We start from the raw sequence: 26,526 nt of genomic DNA, 5'->3' as shown, positions 1-26,526 counted from the left end.
TCGCTCTGCAAACACTGATCAAACGGACCTCTCAGTTTTAACTACAACATAACTGCACCGTGGTGAAACATCGTCTCTAACAACATGAAGACAGACTCCACTGACGGAAGGTCAGAGCCGGTGTGTTCGTCCTCGGCTGTCTGAAGCTTTTATGTTCAGTCTGTGGTTTGAGGTCAGTTTTCTCTCTTCGGGATTTTTTCCAAACAGCCAGAGGTTCACATCTCGCTGTTGCCGGTTGGGTATCGCGATACTTCCTTCAGGACAGGATTTCCAACATGGCAGGCAGTAAGTTGGTGCTAGAGGGACGAGTAAGTGTAAAAAGCTTTATTTTAGGGCTCAGCGTGGTTGTAATCCCACTGATCAGAACCTGGTTTGGGCACCTTGACTGGGTCTTCGATTATCTGACGGAAACTTCCGGGAAAATAGCGATTTGCATCCACATAGCTGTTGTCAACGGCCTCTTGCTAATCATATACAGGGGACCTCTGTACAAGGTAAGCACTGGCGTCAGGTAGCTTGGTTCATTAGTTAGATTCTGACTTTATCTCCTTTCAGTAAAGCTCACATGCCTTCTAGTGCCGTCCAGCAGTAAAGTATTTCATCTACTCCTCTGACAGAACTTATGAATTGAATGTTGCACTGCCCAGTTGGCTAGGTTAACTAAAATCATATAGCAAGCTAGCATTAGCTACCTGTGTGGGTAATCTCATTAGCTGAAGAGGAAAGAGACAGCTGGAGCTGAGGAGGTAAAGATAGAAGCCTAATCCGGACCGAGCTGCGGAGGATTACTCTCTGCTTGCTGTGCTTCATTTCATCTGAAAAACAGCGCTGACATGTTGTTGATGTACCGCGGAAACTAAATGACACAGAACTCGGTTCAGAAATCTGCTCATTCACTGTTGTGTTGGTTTTGGTCGAGTTTAATTTGCTTCTATAAAATGACCTGATATATATAACGACTAATCAGGCTTCAGAGCCTAATTCGGCTTAATCCATTTAACAGTAACTGGTATATATTGTATTTTAAAGTTGGTTTGCAGCCTACTGTACTGGCTGGTAAAATATCTTCTTCCCTGTAATGCATAATTAAATGCCAGATGCTGGGAGTCCGCAGTGTTGCCCACTGAAACTGTTTGTGTGGATAATGTTGTTGTTAGGACTGGGAGGTATGGCCTGCAAATAATATTGCAGCATTTTTAGGCTATATGTCAATACATGAATACAAAACACTGAATAAATGTATGGTTTAACCCTGTGATGCATAAACACAGCAGCGTGTTAATCCCTGTGACATTTGTCTGTAACATTCTTGTTTACTGTTTGTTCATCAGTGGTTTCTGATGGAACAATTTTTAAATTTTGTAAAAAGAGGGAAATCACCACCAGGTTGAATTTGACCCTGAACGAAAACACGGCTCAAAGCAACAAGAAAGTGCGTCAATAAGAATCGAGAGAAACATTTCACCCAGAGCTGCTCCTGAACAAGTTCGTCTGCCTCATCTTACATTTCTGAACACGTATAAATTCACTTTGGAGCTTCACGTCGTTCGCTCGCTCCAGTTCCCTCAGCTCCAGATACAAAAACACACACACACCTCACCTATGAGAGTTTCCTGGTTGGGCCTGAGACCGACACAGGAGAGAGTGAGAGAAGCAAAACGCCAAAGCACATTTCATATCAGCAGCTTCAAACGATTGTGTGACATTTATACTCTGTTCGCAATATAGTCGTTTACTACATCCCCAACCAGTCGTGATCCATCGAGTGCATTGGTTATGTCACCCAGCCTGAGGTGTAGTAGTAGTAGTTGTTGACCTGTGGCTCTGACTGATTCCAGGTTGCTGTGAGAGCCTGTTTCCTGGGAGTTTCCTTTGGCTGTGGCTTAATTTTAAGCTGCTCTGAAACCACCTGGACACATTTTGGCTGGTATGTACACATGTTGAAATGTCTCTGGCTGTCACGAGGCTGCAGTGTTTTTAACCCCACAGAGTCCCCCAGGCACATTTTCTGTTGTCTTACGTCCACGTCCCACACTGAGACAGCAGGACGTGTGCTCCGTCATCCAGGCTGTGTAGTAACGGTGCCTCTCTGCAGGTACATGTGCTCGCTGTCGTTCTTCCATTACTCTGAGTACCTGGTGACGGCCGTCATCAACCCGCGCAGCCTGTCGCTGGACTCCTTCCTGCTCAACCACAGTATGGAGTACACCCTGGCTGCTGTCTCATCGTGGGTGGAGTTCACAGTGGAGAAGCTGACAGTTCCAGGTTGGTCCGTCATCAGCGTCACTCTCACTGCTTTTACAGACCGGACACACAGATGAGTAAATAGTGTAATGTCGTAGTCACATGGTGAGTCTCTGAAGTTCCCGAACATAGCACAGTGTCTAACAAACTGCTGATCTGGCGAGTCCTCCGGGGGGGGGCTCTGCTGTGCATGAGTCAGAACTAGAGCAGAAACAGAAACATCAGAATTAGTCAAATCAACTTTATTCCTACAGCACATTTTAACACAGCTTGAGTTGACCTACCTTAAAATAAAATAAATATAAAATAAAAGTAAAACTAAGTAAAACACACATATAAAATAAGTGAAAACACAAGGAAGCATAGTAAATATACTTCATACAGAAACATATAAATATACTAACAACAACAAGAAATAACAAGTACGCTGGTATATGTTCATAAAAAACAGAACTGAGGAGGGAGTTTTTTTAATCATGAAAGTTCAGTTTTATAGAGAATTTAAACCAAAGTTAAAACTCCACAGTAAAATGAGTTTTTTTCTTCCAGTGAAGTCGATGTTTTGTGTCCAGCTGTTACACATTCAGGTGTCGTTTTAATGATTTTAATGAGGTCATTGAACTTTAGAAAAACCACATTAGACACAGACTCTGACTCAGGTCGAGAGCTGGACTTCAGTGAGAGGAGGAGAGAAGACTGAAGCAGAGAAGGTGAAACTTTTTACTGGTTGATTCTGTTCAGACCTTTAGTCTTTAAACTGAGTTTGATTCAGGTGAAACTCTGTTTGAGTGATGACATGGAGTCAGACTGAGACAGAAGCTGAGGTCCGATGCAGATTGTGTCCAGCAGTGTTTAAATGTGTGTGTCCTCTCCGTCAGAGCTGAAGCAGCTGAGCTGGCTGAGCTTTGTGGGTCTGCTCATGGTGCTGTGTGGTGAGGGCCTGCGTAAGGCGGCCATGTTGACCGCCGGCTCCAACTTCAACCACATCGTCCAGAATGAGAAGGCCCAGAGCCACGTGCTGGTCACAGACGGGGTCTACTCCTACTTCAGACACCCCTCGTATGTGGGCTGGTTCTACTGGAGCATAGGAACACAGGTGAGCTTCAGGTGCACTGTTAATGTGAGTTAATATGTCACCAACACACGGGTAGAGTTAATGCTTGTGATGGTTTGAGCTTATTATTTATTATATATTATGAGTTTAAAATGAAAACCAACATGTGGACTCAGGAACTTTCTGCTGCAGCAAAGACCTGATTAAAGCCAGACTCAGACAGGTTCACCTGCCCTGACAGTCAGAGGAGGAACCTGGTCCTGGAGGAACCTGGTCCTGGACTTTGGTCGGTACCGATGTTGGGTTCACAGGTCCAGTCTCAAACCTCCTGAGCTGCTCACAGACTCATCAGGGCCCCGATAATGATCTGGATCATTATGATTACATCAGTCCCGGAGCAGCTGACGGTGTTGCCAGGCAACAGAGAACATTCTATAGCCTTTAAGGCTAACGTTAGCTAGCATACTGCTGTTGACAAATATTAAAACTGACATTTAACATCTTCCTTCCAGTCCTTCCCGCCCCCCCCTCCCCCCACGTTTTTGAGGTTTCCTCCTCGACTCACTTCCGCTCTGACGTCACATCTGGACCGTGGACGTTCGAGGCCACGGCTCCAGCTGCTGGGGCTCAGCTGACAGTTCTGTGGCTGACGCTTGCTAATGTTGTGCTGTGCTGCCTGTTGCAGGTCATGCTGTGTAACCCCGTGTGTATACTGGGCTACACGATAGCCAGCTGGCGGTTCTTCCGGGAGCGCATCGAGGAGGAGGAGCTGTCTCTCATCCATTTCTTCGCCGAGGACTATGTGGAGTACAAGAAGAAGGTTCCCACCGGGCTGCCCTTCATCTCCGGCATCCGTGTCAACTAGTCCCCGCAGCCGGATGCCGGACATCACAGACTTACAGCACTGAAGCAGGTCAGACCCGGTGGGTGTGTGGCGTCTGCCATGACGGCTGCCCTCCGGAGGGAAACCCTGCAGCGGGCTGAGAGCCTGTAGCTCACAGACAGAGACTGTGACAGCTGGGATGGCGATGGGCAGCTGAGCTGCTGTTTTTCTACCAACCTCCAAAATCCAGTCAAAGACCAGACGACCTCCACTCTGCTACATGTACTTCAGTAACACCCGCCCCATCTGTTTCTCTTTGGTTTCTGTTTGCATGCTCGGACCCCGCTCAGTGTTTTCGATGATGAGCTGTTGTGCAGACGAGTGATGTGTGCACGGGGCCCTTTGGTATCACGCAGTGAAATGACTGTTGTCAATGTTAAATTGTGAATGTTTGGAGACGTTTCACAGGAAATGTGACACACTATCCTGAGTTTAATCAAAATGAACTGTCCCTGAATTGAACCCTTTTTAAACCAAACACGTTCTTAAAGGAATACTCCACTGTAGCGGACCCCTCACCGGTCTCAGTCTCAGTGTCTGGTCTCTGAGACATCTCCCTGGATCTGAGGCGAGTCGGGTCAAAGTGTTGTGTTCAGCCTGACCAGGTGTGTTAGGGTCCTGTTGTGTTGCTGCAGATGTGTGTGTGTGTATCAACATTTTGAGGCTGACAGAAACTGTGACACATGCAGGATAAACCGGTTCGTATCCTCGGGCTTTAACAGGTCTCTGCTTTTGTTTTTACTTTTCAAACACGTCCGGTTCTGATGTGTTTTCCTCTGGTCTCTGTCTGGATTTGTGTGGGGGTGCAGACCTCCCCCCTGTAGTCATGAAAGGTGTATTCAAAAGGTTTCCTTCTTTAGAGGTGGTCGCTGAAATTTAAGTCAAATCAGAATATCCATAGATACCTCTCAAACATTCCTGCAGTATAACCCCCCCTCGACACCGCTGATTATACACTCCTGGTCACCATCATTGGCACCCATGAAATTTAAGTACAACATGTAGAATATCTTCTGGAAAAAAACAAATCTGGTGAAACAACCATGATCTGTATGAACTCAGGTTTGGTGCAGAACAGAAACAACAATTAAAAAAAACAACAGGAGGAAAAAACTGTAAGAACAGAAAAGATCTCTGTGACACTGGTATTGGCGCCATTTAAACCAAATAATTACATTAGACTCACCTGCAATAAATTGTCATTGCCCACAGGACTTGAATTAGCCAATGAAAGATGACTTCAGTGCTTTAAAACACCTCATGTTATTCCCAGTTCTTTTTTCACAATGGACATTAAAAAGCGATATTATCAAAAAACACGAGGCTTCTAAGAGGTGTAAGGCCATCTCCAAAGAAAACTGATGAGAGAAGTCTTCAGAAGTTTGTGCGAATTGTGCAGAAAACGCCACATAAAACATCCAAAGACCTAAAGGCTGAGCCGGAACGATCTGGATCGTGGCTTCAAGACCAACGAGGACCCCACTGCTGAAGAAAAGACATCAAAAGGAATCTTGGCCAGAGAGAACCTGGACAAACCCCCACCCTCCGGGGCAAATGTTCTGTGCACAGACAAAACCAAAATAGAGCTTTTAGGCAATGAACACCAGCAAAAACGGAGCTCATGAGGAAAAGAACACCCTATGTACAGTTAAGCAAGGTGGAGGATCCATCATGTTGTGGGGCTGCTTTGCTGCCTCTGGTCCTGGAGGCCTCGACCGCATCACAGGAATCATGAAATCAGAAGGTTACCAAGCGATTTTAGAGCGATATGTGCTACAAAGTGAAAGAAAACTAGGTTTAAATCCAAGATCATGAGTTTTCCAGCAAGATAAAGACCCAGAACACGCATCCAAAAGTACACAAGAATAGTTGAAAAAGAAAAAATGGACCATTTTAAAGTGGCCAGCAATGAGCCCTGATCTCAATCCCATTGAAAATCTTGGCAGAGATCTGAAATCTGCCATTGGGGAAAAAAATTCTGCAAACATTCAAGAGCTTGAACAAATTGCAGAGGAAGAGTCGGAGAAAAATGGCAACAACAAACGTTAGGAATCAGTCGTCACTGCCAAAGAGTGTGTAACCAAAATATAAAGGACAGGAGCCTTGATCACTGTCCGTATCCTGTCTCCTGTTTCTTCTTCGAATTTAACACATGCAAGTTGAAAAATACTATTTTTTGATTAAAGTACTCTGGACATCCAATTAAAATATTCTGATGATACAGAGTTGGTACATTTCAATTTATTTTTGAAGTTATTCTACAGGTTATAGAAAAAATGAAAGGGTGCCAATAATGGTGGAGTGGAGCTGCTCCGCACCACATTCACACCTCTGACTGAATTACATATTGAATCTAATCCGGACGCTGTGAATCAGAAATCAGTGGCGACACCCAGCCCTGTATCTACATCTGAGCACACAAATCCAAATATATCGAGTGGGGTATTCCTTTAAGTGTCCCTGATCATTTGTATTTCAAGACCTGAAGTCGTCCACTAAAGCCAAGAGTGTGGATTCTTCCGGAGTTAAAGCTCTTTACCACAGAGTGAGCGAGTGGATGGAGCCAGTAAAGGGACCAGTAGGTGGCGGGACATTTTTTATTTAAGTCTTCATCCTCAAAGATATTTAATTATAACAGAATGATAAAAATGTTTCTATCAGGTTTTTGATACGGTTTTAAAAACGTAGTTCGTGAAGAAGCTCCGTCAGTTACAGGTGACTGAGGGTCAGTTCATGTCTAACCTGGTTTCCACCTCTTTAATGTGCACTCAGGCTAAAACACTGGTGTGAGTGAAACATGTCAGGTGGTCGATGAGAGATGAGGATGAAGTGAGCGTTTCTCGTCATGTTGCATGAGAGATATAAAATATACGATTTATAAAAATATGTAAATCATTGGATTTTTGTTTGTTTGTTGTTTTGTTTGTCTGATCCTGAGCAGAACTGTGTCCTGTCATCTCCATCAGCATCGGTTTATCTCTGTGTGTCGTCTGTCGACTCGTCACTCACTCTGTGATAAAAACCAATGGTGTCACTTCATCCCAGAGTCAGTCTGCGACACTCGCAGCCAAGTGAAAGTTGGCCTGAGGCGTTCTTGAGCGCTGGTGGCGCCGTGGTCACAGTGCGGTGATGAATTTAACAGGGTAACGTTCAAGAGCAGGAATCTGTTTATTCTGAATGTTTAGGAAGACGCGTTTTTGGAAGATTGTCCCATTGGTCAACTTGTACAAACGGATGAAAAACATCAGCATCAGAATGATTATTTCCCAGAATGCAATAGAACTGAACACTCACAGGTCTGTGCTGACACATGGGGACAAAGTCAGATAGACACGACTGAAGCAGCTGCCATGGAAGAAAAGCAGAACTAATTTGTAAACACAATAATATTTTGTGTTGTCAAATAAATCCCGCACAATTTGTACTTTTACAATTCATCATTTGTGCAAATAAATGAACTGAACAACATATTAAACTACAGATTTGAACATATGTTGAAGGGACTTCCTGGTGGTCAGAGGTAAACTGACTGTCACAGCTTTGACTCCTGCTGGGAACCTTTGCCAAAGGTTCTTTTTGGATTTAATGCAGAGTTTACCTTGTACACAACAATGCACTCTCTCTGCTGTTCCTCAGATATCTAAGTATATATGGAGGAATCTCTATTTATTTAAATTCCAGTCGACTTCACACTTGGCAGGCGTGTTTCTGAGGAAGCGGAGGAGTGTGGTGTCGACTGTGAAGTTTTTGGATGAGGGGCTCTTGTGTAAATTGAAAATACTGACAAAATACGACAAAGAATAGAAACCCTACACAACCATCCGAGTGACAGAGGGTTCTGTGACATCATTAGCGTCACAGCAGGTCGAGCTCCTTCCAGCAGCCACAAAAACATAAATGGAGGAATCTGTATTTCGGTTTTGTCAACAACCTCTCATCCGATCGACTTCATGCTTGGCGGCTGAGGAAGTGTGGTGTCAACTCAAGTTTTTTTTTTTTGATGAGTGGTTCCTGATAAAGCTTCACTTTTCTACGTGTTACTTGATGTGAAGAAAAAATGAACACAAATGTATCCCATAAATAATTATTTCACGTTACTGCAGTTCTGTGATGTCGCTGATGACAACACTGAATGTTTCTGTGATGAATTTGTAGATAGAAATCATTGCTACCATCAGATACCGGCGGTTACATTTTGAGCAGGCACTGCACTACTGTCTCAAAATGTCAATAATGTTTAAAGGTCCCATATTTCACCTGAAATTTTTATCTGAAGTGTTGATGTCCATCAGAAGATATATTTGTGGTTTTAAGAACCAAAAACCATCTCAGTGTAGTTTTACATCTCCTCTCTCAGGCTTCTCTCTGGAGCTCTAGTAACAACAGGTCAGTCAGCCAATCAGAAGAGAGGATCTGAGCCTCTCTTCTGATTGGCTGACTGTGATTAAATAAAAAATATAGAAGATTTCAGGTAAACACTATGAGAAACCAAATCCTGCAAGGTTGGATGGTGGGTATAGGTGGGCGGGGCTTGGGGCGTGGCTGAGGGTGGTGACTGCTTTGTTGTGACATCACAAAGTTCCAGAAGTCCTGACGGCTGGTTTTAAGGCTCAGTTTCTGAATACAGGCTGTGTGCATTTCTCTGTGGACTGAGGCTTTGATACTTTCACAGTATTAATATAGAACCTAGACCTGCTTTATAATCACAAACACATGGACATCTACCTTTAGACTGTGTGGAGCTCCAATGCTATGTGTTGTTAATTTGTGCGTATTATTGATTGAAGAGCACAAATTGTTAACACATGCAGGATTTGTTAATTTTCTTGTGTGCGCAAACTAGCAGGACATTGTGTGTGGTACTGAGTCAAACAGTGTGTTCATAGTGATGAAGGCAACATGTCGCTCAGTGCTACAGTGTGACTCACTGAGGGGTTTTAATAGTTTTAGACATCAGGGGCTCAGAGAATACGATATATCAGAAACACACACAATACATAGTGTGAGATATTTATTGTTGGTTGTCGGCATTGAGCCTCTTAAGGACATCACGCTCATTTCAGGTTACCGCCCATAACTGCAGTGTGATGGTAAAAGCACCTCATCATAACCTAAACATGAGCACTGTACCTGCTGCTGTATGCCAAAGGTTTAGCTTGTTTGATCATTGTAGCTTTGTGTCCACTCGGAAACCACTTCAAACGCTGTGTGCTGCAGTTGTAGCATGATAACTACTATCACTTCACATTCTCTGCTGAGGTGTAGAGGCTGCTGATTGCTACTAATCCCAACACTCAGGGCTCGCTTGGAAGACACAAGAAATATTCCACTAATTCATTCATTTAGTTTTAACTTTGACCAGTGGCACAATTTACTAATTACTGGATTTCTGTCATGCAGTCAGAGAGTGCATGTGCGAATGTTCCTGGTTTCGGGGTGACGGGTGTTTTAAGTGACTCACTTGTAGCATATCTGTGAAGTGCACTGCATAGGGTTAGATAACGAAACAGCTGTATGCAAGGTGTTAAGATAATGAGTTGACTGTTGCAGCATGGAGTTGAGTTGTGGATTTATTGCACTTTTACTGTATGGGTACCATTTATCATACGCCTGTATTTAACAGTTTGTTTCTGACTGAAAACTGTTGGCTGATAACAAAGCAGATTTTCTCAACACCACTTATGTGAAATAAAATCAAGGTAATTATTATTATTAATGCTTTGTCTTTATTACTCTTCTTGCGTGACCCTGAACTAGATGTGCATCTCACACTCTATCTCTGGCAAATCAGCAAATGTGGTCTGCAACAAAGAAGATGCTACACATGCACATAACAAACACACACAAGAGGAGGAGAAAATAACAGGAGAAAATAACATTATACTGTGCTATACTATAGCACTGTGTGTGACAGTCACAAAAACTACACACTGCATTAACTGGTCTTAGATTATAACGGCTCAATTCAATTCAGTTTTACTTGTATAGCACAAAATCATAACATTATGTCAAGGTGAGATCAATATTATTTAATACTTTTTGTTTCCTTAATTATTTTTGTTATAACATAATATTACAGAGACAAACCCAACAGTTCCCTTTTCAACACCAACCTTGTTTTGTAGCAACAGCTCACAAACATCAACATATATTTGCAATAGGCAAGGCAAGTTTATTTATAAAGCACCATTCAGACAAAGGCAATTTAAATTACACATTTAAAAACAATAAAACAAGTTTACATAAATAAAATAAAAATCTTTGAATAAGTCATATCAAGGTTACATATCAGGAACGTAGGACTGTGTACCCAATAATACACATGGCAGCCATAAATGTGAAAGTCATTTCAGACACTGTTACCTGTCATTATTATTGATAACACCATTACCGACACAGCTGTTCCTGGTCTCTCTCTCTCTCTCTTCTCTCCCCTCTCCTCCCCCCTCCCCCTCTTTCTATCTTCTCCTAAACCCAACCGGTCGAGGCAGACCCCCCCCCACCCTGAGCCCGGTTCTGTTGGAGGTTTCTTCCTGTTAAAAGGGAGTTTTTCCTCCCCCCTGTCGCCAAGCGCTTGCTCTTTGTGGGAACTGTTGGGTTTATTCTGTAACAAAGTAAGGTCTTGACCTGACCCTGTAAAGTGCCTTGAGATAATGTAGATTATGATTTGGCGCTATACAAATAAAATTGAATTGAATTGAATTGAAAGTTCCAGCAGGCAGGGACTGTATCAAAACAGGAAAAAACCTGATTTTCACAAAACAATCATTTGGACTGTTTGAAAACGGAATATAACATTATTTTGGAAAGAAAACAATTAAAAAGGAAATATAATAGAAAAAGTAATTATTTTGTTTGATAAAAAAAACAAAAAACAATTAATTGAGACTGTATTTAAAGATAAAAAAAAAACTTAATCCAGTAGTTTCCATAGTTTTCACAAATATATTTACTATTAGCCAAACATGTTATTAATCGATCCCAGATGCACGAATTCCATCGACTATTCTGCGTTTGACTTGTTCATTTGGCGCATGCGCACGGCCTGCTCTTCCTTTCTGCTAGCTTCTCCGCCATGGCGCCTATTGTAAGTAAAATCGCGTATCAATAAATCCACCTAAATGCTGTATTTTCCCGGGTGAAAGCCGGAGAAAAGGAGCGGGATGGAGCGACGGGGTTGTTATGACCGTCGTGGAGACAGCGCAGGGCTCGGGTTCGGCTTCCAAGTATTTTTAGTAAATTTTTCAGTGGCCGTTAGCCTCCGTTAGCTCACCACGTTGTTACCGTAATTAGCTGCATGAACCGAGGGCTGCATGACAGCGGCTTGTTTAACCAGCTGCACTAACGAAACAGTTGTGGAGGCGGTTATTGTTATTAGAAAGTCCAGTTACTTTCCCTGGTTTTTAGTGAGTCGCTGTAGCCGTGCCGAATTCTGGGAAATGTATTAAATGGGCCTTATCTTTCCTTCGCTAATGAACGAAGTCGGCGCGTCTCAAAGCATCACATTACTGAAGACAATGCGGCTTTATTCTTCATTTTCCTGCAGCCTCAACATGTTTCCATCACTTTTTACTCAAAACTGTCGCAAACCAGCTCCGAATAAAATCACAAATTCAGGTTTCTGACTGAGCAGCTGCTCTGTTCAGTGTGTCGGGTTAGGTGTGGATGGAAGTGTGTGGCATGAGAAAGCTTTGTGAAGAGTTCAGTCCTGTTTTCAGCTGAGCCTGTGTCTGTGTTAGCAGAAGAAGCAGAACACCGGTAAAGGTGGTAAGAAGAAGAAGCAGGTCCTGAAGTTCACCCTGGACTGCACCCATCCTGTGGAAGATGGCATCATGGACGCTGCCAACTTTGTAAGTCTGCAGCTGAGTTCACCAGTTCAACCCAGACAGAAGCTAATGTCAGAGATATCGAAACCAGCTTCCATCACAGTGAACATGAGATTTGACTCCAGCTGCAGTTTTGTATCTCAGAGGTGACATCAGAAAAATGTAACACTTCCACAAATGTGCTGTTTCACAGGAGCAGTTTCTTCAGGAGCGCATTAAGGTGAACGGGAAAGCCGGCAACCTGGGTGGTGGTGTGGTCTCCATCGAGAGGAGCAAGAGCAAGATTACAGTGTCCTCTGAGGTCCCCTTCTCCAAAAGGTAAGAAACGGTCTCAGCTCATCCGGGTTGCTGCCCTGTGGACTCGGGAGGAGCCGTGTCGCTAAACTGTCAGAACAGGATGATGAGGCAGCGAGACATGATGAGAACACGAGTGAATCCACATCAGTCTGCAGCTGGTACTGACGATCCTACAGAGCCCATCCCCAGCTGGGAGGAACAGGCGGGGGGGGGGGCATGTATAGAATATACTCGATGTATCGCAGCTTGTTCTATGTGGGATGAAGGAAATGACGATGTCACTAACATCGAGTGTGTATTGTCACATAATTGTTTTAAGACTCTGGCCTGAAGTTCGTTCTGGCGTCTCTCTCTCTCTCTCTCTCTCTCTCCCCCTCCCTCTCTCTCTCTCCCTCTCTCTCTCTCCCTCTCTCTCTCTCTCTCTCTCTCTCTCTCTCTCTCTCTCCCCCCCTCTCTCTCCCCCTCCCTCTCTCTCTCTCTCTCTCTCTCAGACGCACTCCCCCGCATGTGGGATGTGCGTGTGTGTGGTTTTTATATCGGGGAACTGGAGAGAGTGAAAAAAGTGAAGCACCAAAGCGAGTTAATAAGCTCGATGTTTAGAAACGGTAAATGAAGACAGAGGCAAACGAATGAAACCATGAAACAACCACAGGGTGGTGATCGTAGTGTTCTCAGTGGTGACACGTGCTCTTTATACTTTATCATATTCTCACAGACGGAAGCTTCACGTTGCCCGTAATCGAGCTCTGACGCTGCCCGTCAGCGTTGGGTCTGGTTTTCCGATGAATCTTCGTGTCATCCTCGTGTCTGTCAATGTGAAGCTATGGAAGCGTCGCACTCAGCCGTGGGGTAGACCACAAAGTGTTTCACACCTCGGTTTTCTGATTTAAATAAACAAGGTTTAATGTGTTGATGACTGAGCTTCAGAGATGATTGGGGAGGAGGAAGATTCTGTTTCCTTTGGACGGGGCCAGGTCAGCTGTTTTCAGTCTTTATGCTAGGCTAAGCTGAGTTAACCAGCTTCATATTTACCATATCATAGTGTGACCATATGTAATATATGTAATAAGACAGTGACTTATCTGAAGTCCAGGGACACGGTCAGTTGGTGAACACTGGAATAGTGTTGAAATAAATGTGATGAGAAAAGTCATCCCTCAATCAGAAACTCCAAACACTCTGTGTCTCAGTGAGCTGACTCAGACACAATGAGACATTGGGCGTCTCCGGGGATTCTGGGAAACTGTGATGGATTCTCATTAACTTCTTTGGAATATTAGTTTGACAAGTTTGTTTTTAAGGAGCAGCTGACACTGGAGGTGAAATGCTCTGTGTTTAAATGCTGACTTGATGTTAAAGAGTAACTTTGGAAATCTGTATCACTGCAACTAAAGAATCTGCTTCCTGTTTACACCAGCTCACACATGCTCAGTGTATGTGAATGGTCATGTGTTTCCAGGTGTGATGGTGTGGACGGAGGTGATCTCTGACACGAAGCTAAATCGCTCGTCTGGACAGATGTTTTTAGTTTTAAGATGAAAACGTCATCATGTGGACGGAGCCTGAACCTGATGCTGTTTATGTCATTTTGCAGATACCTGAAGTATCTGACCAAGAAGTACCTGAAGAAGAACAATCTCCGTGACTGGCTGCGCGTCGTGGCCAACACCAAGGAGAGCTACGAGCTCCGCTACTTCCAGATCAACCAGGATGAGGAGGAGGAAGAGGATGAAGATTAAATTGACAACTCATCTGCTTTTGTACATTTAAATAAATGTTGTTTACAGTACAGAAACATTCTCATTTCTCAGGTGTTTTCTTTGACAGTTTCTGCTAATGACTGTTCACCTTTGGTCGTCTGTTGAGCCTGAAACCTGAATGACGTTGTGGTTTAGGTCTGAGTCAAAACTGCAGGTTCACAGTACAAAGCACAACTTGCTGAATGGTGTGAAATAAAAACAAAACCTTTAGACTGTGTGGAGCTTTAAAAGAAAAGGAGTTTGTCGAATGGAGCCTGAATTGGATCGGGGGTGGCAGAGAGTGGTCAACATTCCTAAACATGTACATACCAGATGTAATGGCATTAAAACTAAAGATAAAAAAAAAACTATAAACTACAGGTAAGAATTTGTGTGTAGTTATACAGTATCCTTTGCTAAACAACTGAGTCACTGGAGTAATACAATTTTAAAACTGTTCTTATAGATAATATTAATTGTTCCATCTCTGGGGAGAGAACCTGGCTGGCTATTAATTTTGTCGCTGCCCAACATCATTTCACTGACAAGACATGTAAACCTCAGGAGCAAGGTGACTGTAGTTTACCTAAACTATAGATGGGTACATGTTGAACAGGCACTACACTATGACAAAACTGATTGTGGTTCAAGTTTTAAAGCTCAGTCCAGTCCAAAGGTAGATGTCCATGTGTTTGTGATTATAAAGCAGGTCTAGGTTCTATATTAATACTGTGAAAGTATCAAAGCCTCAGTCCACAGAGAAATGCACACAGCCTGTATTCAGACACTGAGCCTTAAAACCAGCCGTCAGGACTTCTGGAACTTTGTGATGTCACAACAAAGCAGTCACCACCCTCAGCCATACCCCAAGCCATGAGGAGAGCCTCAGATCCTCTCTTCTGATTGGCTGACTGACCTGTTATTACTTGAGCTCCAGAGAGAAGCCTGAGAGAGGAGATGTAAAACCACAGAGGTGGTTTTTGGTTCTTAAAACCACAAATATATCTTCTAATGGAGATCAACACTTCAGATGAAAAAGTAAAATATGGACCTTTAAGACTAATACAAATAGCACATGGTGGATGTGAAGTGGAGAAGAGACAAAAACCCAATTTACATGAATCTTTATTTAACCATTTCACTGAAAAAACAATATAATCCAGAGAAATTTCACTATAAAAAAGAATGCGGTACAGATATAGGAGAAAACACCTCTGCTGTTTAAAACAAGGACATGCCTTTTTTTCCAGCACATCCTGACACATTGAACCATGTCCAGACAGCACGTTGTTGGTTCTGACCTGTATGTGAAACCGCTCTGAGCACTGGAATAGTTAATGTTACTCAAATTAGCAAAGATGAGCTAGCAGACATGTTGGTCTTGGAAGGACTGAGGTGTGCATCTTTGATGCAAACAGTGAAGACTGAAGAAGACAAAAGGAATGTAACATCGAGTGGAGTGCACTAACTCAGAACGTCATGTTCCAAATCCTGATTGTAACCTGTGGCAGCTGCACACACACCAACTCATACTGCCATATACATTAAATCAGACTGATCAGCTGATCCTCTGACCAACACAAACACGACTTCCATATCCTGAACATACATGTAGAAAAAGGCACAGGTATGGAGTGTTGGTCTTTGAAAACCCCTTAGTAGGAAAAGACTGAGGGTTCTGCTGTAGCACCCGTAAATGTGACAAACAACTCTATCATTTCAAATACTGCAACAAAGAAAACAACAACAGAACAAGAGACACAAAGACGTCAACGTTTGGCTGTATTACAAAATGGAAAAGGGTTTTGGGAAGCACAACTCTGCCAGGTGTGAGGTGCTTGGAGCAAACTGTTGCAGGTTCACTCGAGGTGGGAAGTGAAGGTATCGTGACCGTTCGTTGTGAGAGCTGGACCGTCCAGAGAAGCGGTCCGTCTCCAGTCCCGTTTTCTGATTTCATTGTCCAAATTGGTGCGGAACCAGTTTGCTGGTAGTTGAGATGTGTGGATATCTTTCAGACTTTTGAGTGCCTCCCCCCTGAACTCAACCATCCCACTAGCACACCACCGTGACCAGCAGTGACTGAACAGGCCTGGTGTTCCTGCTCAGCATCGCTGGTCTCTGCTCCAGTGAAAAAGGTTGAGGTGTTGCTGTTGCAGGCGCGATCAGATTGTTCGGGGGTTGTACTCAGGCAGTTTCTTCAGTTTCTCCTGTTCCTGCTGAGTGTCCTGTCTGGCGATGACCAGAGAGTGAGCGTAGCCCATCACCACCTGCAAGAACAACACACGACACTCAGCCGTCATCTCCACAGCACCGGGACACGTCAACGCCTCAAACCTCAGCTCTGACACAGCAGAGCTTCATACTTTATTCTTTGAGACCTTCTGGACACCAGGTCTGATAAAACACAGGAGAACAAATCAATGTCTCCATGAACAGACACCAACGTCAGATCTAAAGTTGTGTACAAACCGAACTCTAAGTGACAGAAGAGAAAGTTAAAGCAGGTGTGTGACTCAATGTGAACAGATGTGTTCGGTCCTGAACAGGTGAACTGAGATAAGTTCAGACTGAAAATGTTTCAGTCTGTTTATATGAACTTCAGTAACAGGGTTAATCTGGATCTAAACCAGGGTAGATCACAGTGACCTGACTCCACATCAGGGTTGTGTACACACCAATATAAACACAGCTTCATGGTGCTGAGAGGATGAATCCCAGTAACTAAAACCCTAGCTCTGTGCACAGTGTAGCTGCAGTATTTCTGGTTTAAAAGCACCATCCTGGGCAGTTAACAGTTTTCTTTGGGTGCTTGTGTGCGTCTGAAAGACGGAAAAGGAATTAAAATTTCCGTGTTCACTGGGGTGTTGTGTTTACATCAATGCCAATCAGAGCCAGACCAGATAAATACCCACATCTGCTGCAGGGTCATTTGACACGGGTGTGAATGCCGATTGTAGCCTTTTTCACTGCCGACAAAACCCCGATGTTAGCGGGTTTTAGCGTGTTTTATGACCAGTGGAAAAGGGTCTCAACTGACCCTGACTGTTTCTCCAGCATCAATAACAGGCTGACGTCTTTCATTTTGAGTGAAATGTCTTGAGAATCATTAGATGGATTAAGATGACGTCTGAATCAAACATCCCTGCTCCTTCAGGATGAACCGTGATAACTTCAAGTTGTCCAATTCTCTGGTTTGTGACCAAATACCTGCAGAAGTAATGACGTCCCTGTCGGCCTGAGCTGTACGCCATGTTCAGTGCTAAATGCTCAAGTTAAACATTCCAACTGCTCCCTGATTAGATTCATGGTCTCAGATGAATCTTTTTAAAAAAAGCTGCACATTCAGCCCACAGTGTCGACCGAACACAAAAACAGAAAGAAAACTGCCTTTTCAAACTTAGTGCGGACATTGTCAAAGTGATCTATGATGTATCAATAGTTTTCACCATTAGGAGCTGATCAGACAAATCAGTTTTTCCATTTACCTGCTCAATGTAGACGCCATCCAAGGTCTTGACCTCCTGAGCAGTGGTGGAGGATTTAGGTTTGTTGTCTCCATATCCCTGAATGATAAATAACACGATACAATCAGTGCTGAGCTCCTGATGATTAATAATCAATAATATCAATAATCAGCATCTGCAAACACTATTCTACCAAACCAGTCTGAGCACTGGCACTTGTTTTCTTGTCAAGCACAAAGAAGCTTCTGAAGCAGAAGTGAGCCCAGGACACAACAAGAGGTTTCACAGATCATGTGTCAGCTGCACAGTAACAACACAACTCTCTCACTGTGTTGTACAGTGAATATGGACCGAAGACGATGACCCCACCCCCGCCCCACCCCCCCCGGCTGAGGCCTCAGGTCTTACCAGCTCTCCAAATGTGGGAGAGGGGCCCCAGCTGATCGTACTCTCATCTGCAGCAATAATGATGCTGCTCTTCCTGTAAGAGACAAACACACAGTCAGATGCTGCTCATCAGTGAAGAGCCGTGGGAGAATCTGCAGTCATTAGCCAATGATGTCATACTTTGTGCTGATCAATATATTACATTGTCAAACTGAAGACTTCATCATGCTTCAAAGAAAGTGGCCTGTCCAACACTGTCTGAACCCACAGAGATTTGACCTTTAGTAAACTAGATAAAATACCACAAAACCCAGATGAGACAGATTGAAGAACTTACCCGCAACCCAGACTGCGGATCTTCCAGCCACACAGGTCCTGCACAGATTTGGGGTACATGGTGGACTCTCTGGAAGTGTTTGTCACCCCCCAGAAAAACAGCCCCCCTGCAAATACAACAGTGATCAGTCAGCTACAGGTACAGCAGCACACAAACAGCTTCATTTATCATTCAGTATTCAGCGTGAATGGCCTTTAACTAAACATCCGCACAAGCTAAAGGTCCCGTAATTTACACTGTTTTACTGTTTTTAAGTGTTGATCTCCATCAGAAGATATATTTGTGGTTTTAAGAACCAAAAACCATCTCAGTGTAGTTTTACATCTCCTCTCTCAGGCTTCTCTCTGGAGCTCTAGTAACAACAGATCAGTCAGCCAATCAGAAGAGAGGATCTGAGGCTCTCCTGACAGCTGGTTTTAAGGCTCAGTGTCTGAATACAGGCTGTGTGCATTTCTCTGTGGACTGAGGCTTTGATACTTTCACAGTGTTAATATAGAACCTAGACCTGCTTTATAATCACAAGCACATGGACATCTACCTTTAGACTGGATGGAGCTTTAAAGAATTTGTATATGACCATTTTTTAAATTTGACAACAATGTAACTGAGACTTTTTGAGTGATTTTCTTGCTCCATGCTGTTTTCTTACCCATCTCGCTGACAGCGAAGGAGCACTGGTATCCCGTGTAGATCTGACTGGCCCCACGTCCAGGAAAGTCAAACAGTTTGACCAGGCGGGGAACCATCTCGTCCTTCTGCTCTGTGTGGCCCAGACGCCCGTAACCACCAAAACCCCAGCTGAACACTCGCTTCTGAGAGTCCAGCACCAGCTACACACACACACACACACACACACACACACACAAGCTTTGTTAGAACCATCACTGGTTGTCTATGTAAAAAGTACTGTTTAATTTGACACAGTTGTAATGAGGCTGTTTACACACACACACACACACACACACACAAGCTTTGTTAGAACCATCACTGGTTGTCTATGTAAAAAGTACTGTTTAATTTGACACAGTTGTAATGAGGCTGTTTAGTGTGTTTTCTCACTGTGTGGTTTCCCCCGCAGGCCACATCTCGGACCACCACGTTAGGCACAGGCGTGACCTGGCCGTCCTTGGACTTCTCAATGAAGATGGCGACACGGCGAGGAATGAGCTCACAGTCAAACTCAATGCGTTGAGCACGAGCTATGAACTTCCCGTCGCTGTTGTGACCTGCAATAGATGATGTGTCAATAGACATGATTCAGAATAACCTGAGCAGCAGTTTATTTCTGAGGTCAATACCAACGTTGATGCTGACAGTTTAAAGTTCTGGTTTATCAGCTGATAGTTTTAACATGAACTCTTCATATTTAAAAATACTTTTGTGCCCCCTGGTGGACAAACCATGTGATGCAGACACTGTTTCTAAATGACCTTTGATATTTCTCTGCTGACACCCAGGTGCTGATCTCAGTATATCTGTGATAAGTTGTCATATCTGTCATCAGCTTCCAACATGGCCTCTATCAGCAGTACTGTCAACACATCAGCACCAGCTAACTCACTCCAACACTCAACAACACACACAGACAGGATGAGAATAAATGAGGCTGCATGTTGTGAGCGTACCCAGCTGTCCGTACTCGGGGCAGCCAAAGGAGTACAGGTTTCCTTTGCAGTCCACCACCATGCTGAATTCAGCACCACAGGCCACCTTCACCAGGGGCTGGCCGTTGTAGGAGATCTAGAGGGAGAGAGAGACAAGGGTCACAATGCAGAAGATAACAAGCTGCTCCCACAGCTGGTTACTGCTGTGGTTGTGATGTGCAGCTCACATGCTCTGTATGGTTTCAGGTAACGTTAAATTAACCAGCACAGGTTAGTTCAGTTCTCTAGACTCTGAGAACTGGCTGCTGCTGTGGATGTAGCTTTGGGTGTTGCTTTGCTATTGTGACTATGGTTGCAGGTGTGGTCATGGGTGTGGCTGCTATTACAGAGGCTCTGACACATTAGCTTTTCCACAGGTGTAGCTCTAACTCCATGCAGGGACTGGACTGGCTGTGACACATCTGATACAAGCACCGTAGGCTCAGTTTATAGCTTCACTCTGATCTTAATAAGCCTGTGAGCTCCTGGCTCTACAGCGTGTGCTCGGTGTGACGGCGACTTACTGGTGCTGGGCTGAGGACTGCATCAGTCTGGTTGCCTTGGCCCAGCTGGCCCAGCTTGTTCTCACCAAAGGAGTACGCAGTGCCGTCCTCTGAGGAGAAACAATGACAACATTTACCAAACATCGCTTTCTGTACAGACCTTTAAAAACTGGATCCATCATTCTGGAAAACTTCCACTGATGACAACCATCAAACTAACTTTGTGCTGATCTATTAAGACCCAACAGTGCGATGGTTTTCATTTCACTAAATCACTGCAGTCAGCTGCTGAGTGAAGACACAGACACACTGTGGCGCAGCCTACCTGTGAGTGCCAGGGTGTGATTGCGTCCACAGGCTGCAGCAACAATCACATGATCTGCCAGGGCCTCGATTAACTTGGGAGCCTCCAGGCGCTTGGTGTCGCCGTGACCCAGCTGACCTTTGTCGTTACGACCTGAGGAAGGCAGAAACCGAGATCAGTGACGGATAACTCCACTCTGGACTCAGACCTGCTCACAAATCCACTTAGTCAATAAGTAGTCAGAGCTGTATTAACTGCGTAGAAACCCGTTACCTTTGAGGGTTTGGCTTAAACTGTATTTTTACCAGTGTGTTTCTTACCCCAGCTCCACAGTTTGCCCTCAGTGGTCATAAGGAGACTGTGTGCAGCACAAGGACCAGACACCACACAGCTGACCTGCACGTCATTCAAACAGCCGTAGCGGTGAGGACCCCACAGATTCTGGCCCAGGTTACGGAAAGCAGCTGGAAACACAGAGACAAAAAGATCATAACCTGATGACGTCCACTTCATACACAGACCGTCAGTCAGCACCTTTCATGTTACTCTCCCCTGACCACTGTAGAGGAGAGAGAAGACGACAAACCACAAACACCTCACCTCACTGTGACTGACTGTCAGCCTCCGTCCTTCAGAGGCTGGAACAATTCAGCGGGTTTTATTTTTTTCACAACATTAACGTGGTGCTCTGAATAATTACACAATATGTTGTGTCATGTTGTGTAAGTTCAGTTCTGCTTATTTTCTGAAAGTTAATTCATTACTTTAACGCAGTCATGGGTCAGCAAGTCGCAACTCAGAGAAACCAAATCCTGCCAGGTCCCGGAGGGCGGGGCCACGGCTGAAGGCAGTGACTGCTTTGTTGTGACATCACAAAGTTCCAGAAGTCCTGACGACTGGTTTTAAGGCTCAGTGTCTGAATACAGGCTGTGTGCATTTCTCTGTGGACTGAGGCTTTGATACTTTCACGGTATTAATATAGAACCTAGACCTGCTTTATAATCACAAACACATGTACTCTAAACAGCTTTAGAGTACGTGGGACCTGTCTGGTGATATCTTTTCAAAAAATACCATGAAAAGAGTAGAAATAACTAGAATTTCCTTGCAGTTGTTTCCTCTGCCAATCAGTCAAGTTGCAGGAAATATGGTCACAGTCTGTCCTTCCTGAGTTACAGTGTTGAGAAATAGCTGGAGGTGTTTCTGGAGAACATGATGGTGTCACAGTGAAGCTGATCTTTGACCATTTGGATATAAAATGTCATCACCTCATTTTATCCCTATAGACATTTGAGTTCAATTGTGTCATAATTAGTAGATGAATTTGCAGATTATGGCAAAAAACCTGTTTTGTGAGGTCATAGTGACTTTTGACCACCAAATTCTAATCAGTTCATCCTTGAGTCTAAATAAATGTTTGCACCAAATGTGTTCCCTCAAGGCGTTTGTGAGATATCACATTCACAGGAATGTGACAGCTGGACGGACAGACAACCTGAAAACATAACGCCTCCGGCCCTGACTATCACACGGAGGCACAACATTGAACTGAATTACTGAAAAATGAAACTACATACTGTATTTGTGAGGTATTTTTGAAGATTTACGTTTTCAGTAGGAACCAGTGGGCTGGGAAACGAGAGCCACAGACAAGTCAGATGGTAACACAGGAATTGTTGATAAGAAAAATATAGAGTGGCACCAGTGTGACGTTTCTAAAAAAAAAGTGTTTTTATAGAAACTTGTGCTTGTTTCTCAGAGGTGTGTTCAAAAAAGATGCACTGTCTCAGATCAGTTAGAGATAAACTGCTGCCACACTTCCAAAAGAAGTGCTAAAAATACCCAACAAAACCTTTATATGTTTAAGTGCACAACAAAAGAATCATCTGAATGTGTGTGTGGTGCTCTGACAGGCACAGCATCTCGCCCATCTAGAGATGGTCTTTGTCTATGCAGCTGCTCCTGCTGACACCCCAACCCCCATTCAGCCCCAACAAAGCTGATTTATCAGTGTGTACCAGAGAAGTGAGACAAGGATGGAGCAGGGCAATGCACGGCCTGCCCCAGGCATCAGTGGGCCTGCTGCAGGGGGGCAGCGCACAACATGCATACATATGAATAGACATTACTGTCACAATCAATTAATGGGATCTCAGTGGTTTTAACACATATGTTGCCTGTGCATCCCAAACAAAGACACACACGAGTACCTAACGTGGACATCCTGGGTCATTTCATTCTCCACTGCAGACACGCTAGAAAACCTCATCAATCCTTTATTGATTCTGTCTGGCTCTGCAGTTTCCTACATCTCATGTACACCACAGTGAGAAAACACAGGTAGCTATAATAGAATCCATACATTAAGTCAAAACATCAGATTTCTTTTATTTACATGCTGGCACCATTTCTTGACAATCAACTATTTATCCGTCTGCACAGTACAAGATCTAGGGCCACAGTGCAGGCTGCCTGTTACACTCAATGAGAACAGGTTTTTGTTTTTGGTCTGCACGGTGACACCAACCCCGACAACAAGGTGCCAGGAAACTGCACACCGTCACTGCTCCAACTGTTGTTTATCAAGAAATAGCTGGAGCATGAAACTCCCCTTCAAAGTTGATCTGTTCAAAGACGACAGCTGCCGTCACTTCAGTCCACTTTCTAGTCATGCAACACCCTGCCAATGTCTGCAGACTTCTCTTGCATGTAGAAATGATGGTGGCAATACGTTTAAATATATGAAGTTTATACCGTACTGAAGTAAGGAAATCAAAAATTAAGATGCATCTGCAGCACCATTCAGAAAGGGGAAGTGCTAAGCCACAGCCATCTGTCCGCCACTGAACCCACCCCCGCTTTTTGACTTAAGATATTCTACCTTGTTGTTTGGGCACCTCCTTTCTTCCGATCAAATCCCAGTTGGTTGCTCCAAAGATGAGCAGTTGACCTTTCACCTTCGGGCACTCAAGTTTCTGCAGAGAGGAAAAATGACGTTAATAACATTAAAAAAAAAAAAGCTCATATGTTGCAACCTGAACTCAAAAAGCTCATTTCTACACCTGCAACCGTTGCTGTTGCAGCGTCTGTTGAACTTTTAACCAGTTCCTGATCAGCAAGGATTTATAATCAGTATCTAACATGCAACTATCCTTCTGCAATCGTGTGCAAAGAAACCATCTCTGTATGTACAATGTGGACATAAATAAGAACACACTAAGTGAGAACTACAAATATTCCTGAAGAGAATTTTCCTCTTCATCAGAAAACAGATAAAAAATAAATTCAATGTAAAGTCGGGAAACAGTACAGCTTAAAACACAAATACATGTGTAGATAACAGAAGAAATGGCTGGAGGTAATTGTTATGAAGAGCTAAATCAATATGCTGACTTCTTATCCTGTCAGAATCATGAGATATTTCATTTTTGTTGAAGTTGGTTGTTTCTTTTTTCCATCAACTCATCAACTTATTTTCCTGGTGGAAACGGCCACACACAGAATAAAGACAAAAAGATGTAAAGTCAGCGATTATTCTAAATTACCAACATAATTCTGATAGTTCCCTTAAAACAGCCAGTTAGTTAGTTAGTTAGTTAGTTTTCAGACAGTGCATCAAACCCACTATTTTCTCCTTGACGTCGTCGGCCACCGTGACGGGCTGGAGACCAGACTTGGCTGCAGGCTTGCCAGGTTTCTTGTTGTTCTCCTGTTCGAAGTCAAACTCATCGTCGCTGCTGAAGTCCCTCTCTTTCCTCTTCCCACTGGTCCTCTTCTTTTTCATCCCACCGTTCCCTGAGATATCTGTCACCTTCTTACGTGGCATTTTTCAATCAGAAGCTGTTTTTACGAGAGAAAGAGGCAGAGATCAGTTTATACAGAGTAACACTGATGTGTAACTATATTGTGATCGAGGGGGGCGATGATGATGTTAAGAACATGTTAATCTGGAGATATTATATATATATATAACGTGGAAAACACATAATTCAAGAACATCTTCAGTAGAACAACATGTAAACAGACATGAATCAATCAAAACCCAGTGACACAATGAAGAGAGTCACAGACACATAGATGGGTCAGTAACAGCTACTTAATCCACCAAATAACACAGACACCAACCACTACACATCACTACAACCATCACTTTCAGACTTGTCCGCCTATGAACACACTCACTCACTTTCAGCAACAGGAAAGTCCTGCGTGTGTCTTTAAGAAGTTTTACTACACATCGCCCCGGTCTCCACTATTATCAAGTACCGGCCATTGAAACAGAAAATGTCTCCAGTTTTGTCAAATTACCTTCTTCGATGTTTGTTTCATCAATAATCAGCGGAAACTGGCGCCAGAGACCAAATAACCGACGCTAAAGTCAAACACGCACCGGTGTCAGCCTAGCGGCTAGCTGCTAGCCTCATTAAGCTAACGAGCTAACGGCTGTCGCTCTTTGTTCCCATGAAGCCTCGGTAGCAGGCTAGCTGACGTGCTAACGCACCGCAGCCGAAGTTAACGTTACACACTTACGCAGCCGCTACACAAACGAGATGGGTAAAGTTTGTATGTTGTTTAAAAGGAGAAACTTCCTCCGACCGCGGAGTGAAATTATCCTGATTAAAATGTATAAACAGCGGACTGAGGGGTTAATTCTGCTAATGTTACCCTGCTACAGTAAGCTAACAGCCACTCTAAATAAAGACAGGGGACTAACGTTACATGAAACGATGCTACAACAAAAACTTTTTCATTATTTTCTTGACCGGACACGTTTTTAGTTTAACCTACGCACAACCTCTGTGATTTCGGAGAAAAAATGTTGTTTGTAATTCCATAAATGTGAGAATAAATGTTGTACCGGCGATTTCCTGATTCAGCAGCTCTCTGTCCGTCTCCGGTTTGATTGATTTGAACAAAAGAAGCTGCAGTCTGCTTTCACACCACGTGGTTTGCATTTACTATTCATACAGGAAGCCGAGCAGCCGGCACAGCCCGGAGGAAAACCCGGGGACACGGGGCAGCACACGGGAGGTTTGACCCTGAAACCTCTGGTCACTCTGGAGCCAAACCTCAGCTGAGGGTCCTGGTGATGACACACAACACTGATAAAACATTTCTGTGAAAAGTTGGAGTAAAGAATGACTCCAACAGTTCTCAGGGTTCTCACATTACTATCATGACTATTTACATACAGACTTGTCCATGTTTCTGCAGAATGAATCATCCACATTCTTCTCTTCCCTTCAAGCCAAAGCCCTGACACAGGACCACAATAAATAAACATAAAAAATCCATTGTTGAGTAAAACCACACTGACTGACATTTATTCTATTCCCTGTCTTTATTTATTTCTTCATTAGAAATAAAAGTTGCTCAAACATATCATAAATATTGCAGCCTATTTTTTACACCACTACATTTATCTGACAGCTGTAGTTACTGGTCACTTTTTACCTTAAACAAAACAAAACAAACAAAAAACATTATATGTGATATTATATGTCAGAGAGATAAAATGATCTAATCTCTAACTAAAGACTGAATCTGTCTTCAGCAGAATAACCTCAGAGGCATTACATTTATACAAACACAGCTAATATGCTTCTGTCTGGATTTTACCCTCCCTGCCATCACGTGGTGGTTAATTCCACCAAAGCCTGTCAGACATTATTGCTCACACTACTCCAGCCACCACTGAGGAGTCCCAGGGAGGAGCAGTGAGACCAGGAGGCTGATGAAGTGATGGAGGGCAGATGGAGCAGGAGCAGCCTACAAGCTGGCTGATGCAAACAAAGCATGCTTTAGCATTATAACAGATAACTGCCAATAACACCAATAATAGCAG

The 26,526-nt window shown here is 43.6% G+C and overlaps 3 protein-coding genes across 6 annotated transcripts; 2 read left to right on the top strand and 1 right to left on the bottom strand.

The window, feature by feature from the left end:
• The first annotated feature begins 243 nt into the window (after positions 1 to 243).
• On the top strand, positions 244 to 9,897 carry icmt (isoprenylcysteine carboxyl methyltransferase). The gene is made up of 5 exons (XM_071475137.1): positions 244 to 494; positions 1,839 to 1,927; positions 2,096 to 2,265; positions 3,123 to 3,340; positions 3,984 to 9,897. The coding sequence occupies exons 1-5, from the start codon at positions 276 to 278 to the stop codon at positions 4,161 to 4,163; spliced, it is 876 nt and encodes a 291-aa protein (XP_071331238.1). The 5' UTR covers positions 244 to 275; the 3' UTR covers positions 4,164 to 9,897.
• A 1,254-nt stretch (positions 9,898 to 11,151) lies between these two features.
• On the top strand, positions 11,152 to 14,101 carry LOC139620010 (large ribosomal subunit protein eL22). Of its 2 annotated transcripts, none has more exons than XM_071475133.1 (4): positions 11,152 to 11,268; positions 11,924 to 12,031; positions 12,201 to 12,325; positions 13,899 to 14,101. In XM_071475133.1, exons 1-4 carry the CDS (start codon positions 11,257 to 11,259, stop codon positions 14,041 to 14,043), a joined length of 390 nt encoding a protein of 129 aa, XP_071331234.1. In that variant the 5' UTR covers positions 11,152 to 11,256; the 3' UTR covers positions 14,044 to 14,101. The 2 variants fall into 2 exon arrangements, with proteins under 2 accessions (XP_071331234.1, XP_071331233.1); XM_071475132.1 differs by having other exon boundaries at positions 11,170 to 11,268; positions 11,921 to 12,031.
• Positions 14,102 to 15,151: 1,050 nt separating this feature from the next.
• On the bottom strand, positions 15,152 to 25,691 carry rcc2 (regulator of chromosome condensation 2). 3 transcript variants are annotated; one of them, XM_071475122.1, is made up of 13 exons: positions 25,540 to 25,691; positions 24,307 to 24,521; positions 23,563 to 23,656; positions 21,002 to 21,145; positions 20,703 to 20,834; positions 20,399 to 20,487; positions 19,857 to 19,971; positions 19,291 to 19,457; positions 18,881 to 19,061; positions 18,232 to 18,337; positions 17,916 to 17,988; positions 17,529 to 17,606; positions 15,152 to 16,310 (listed from the first exon to the last, which is right to left on the bottom strand). In XM_071475122.1, exons 2-13 carry the CDS (start codon positions 24,505 to 24,507, stop codon positions 16,206 to 16,208), a joined length of 1,485 nt encoding a protein of 494 aa, XP_071331223.1. In that variant the 5' UTR covers positions 24,508 to 24,521; positions 25,540 to 25,691; the 3' UTR covers positions 15,152 to 16,205. The 3 variants fall into 3 exon arrangements, with proteins under 3 accessions (XP_071331223.1, XP_071331224.1, XP_071331226.1); XM_071475123.1 differs by lacking the exon at positions 25,540 to 25,691 and adding an exon at positions 24,990 to 25,126; XM_071475125.1 differs by lacking the exon at positions 25,540 to 25,691 and adding an exon at positions 24,868 to 24,887.
• Positions 25,692 to 26,526: the final 835 nt, after the last annotated feature.

Source organism: Trachinotus anak, unplaced genomic scaffold (assembly GCF_046630095.1).
Source record: "Trachinotus anak isolate AG129_WGS33_773 ecotype Australia unplaced genomic scaffold, CSIRO_AGI_Tana_v1 ptg000004l, whole genome shotgun sequence".
Lineage (NCBI taxonomy): Eukaryota > Metazoa > Chordata > Actinopteri > Carangiformes > Carangidae > Trachinotus > Trachinotus anak.
Note: the sequence above shows the minus strand (reverse complement) of the source record. Positions and strands in the feature narration are given on the sequence as shown.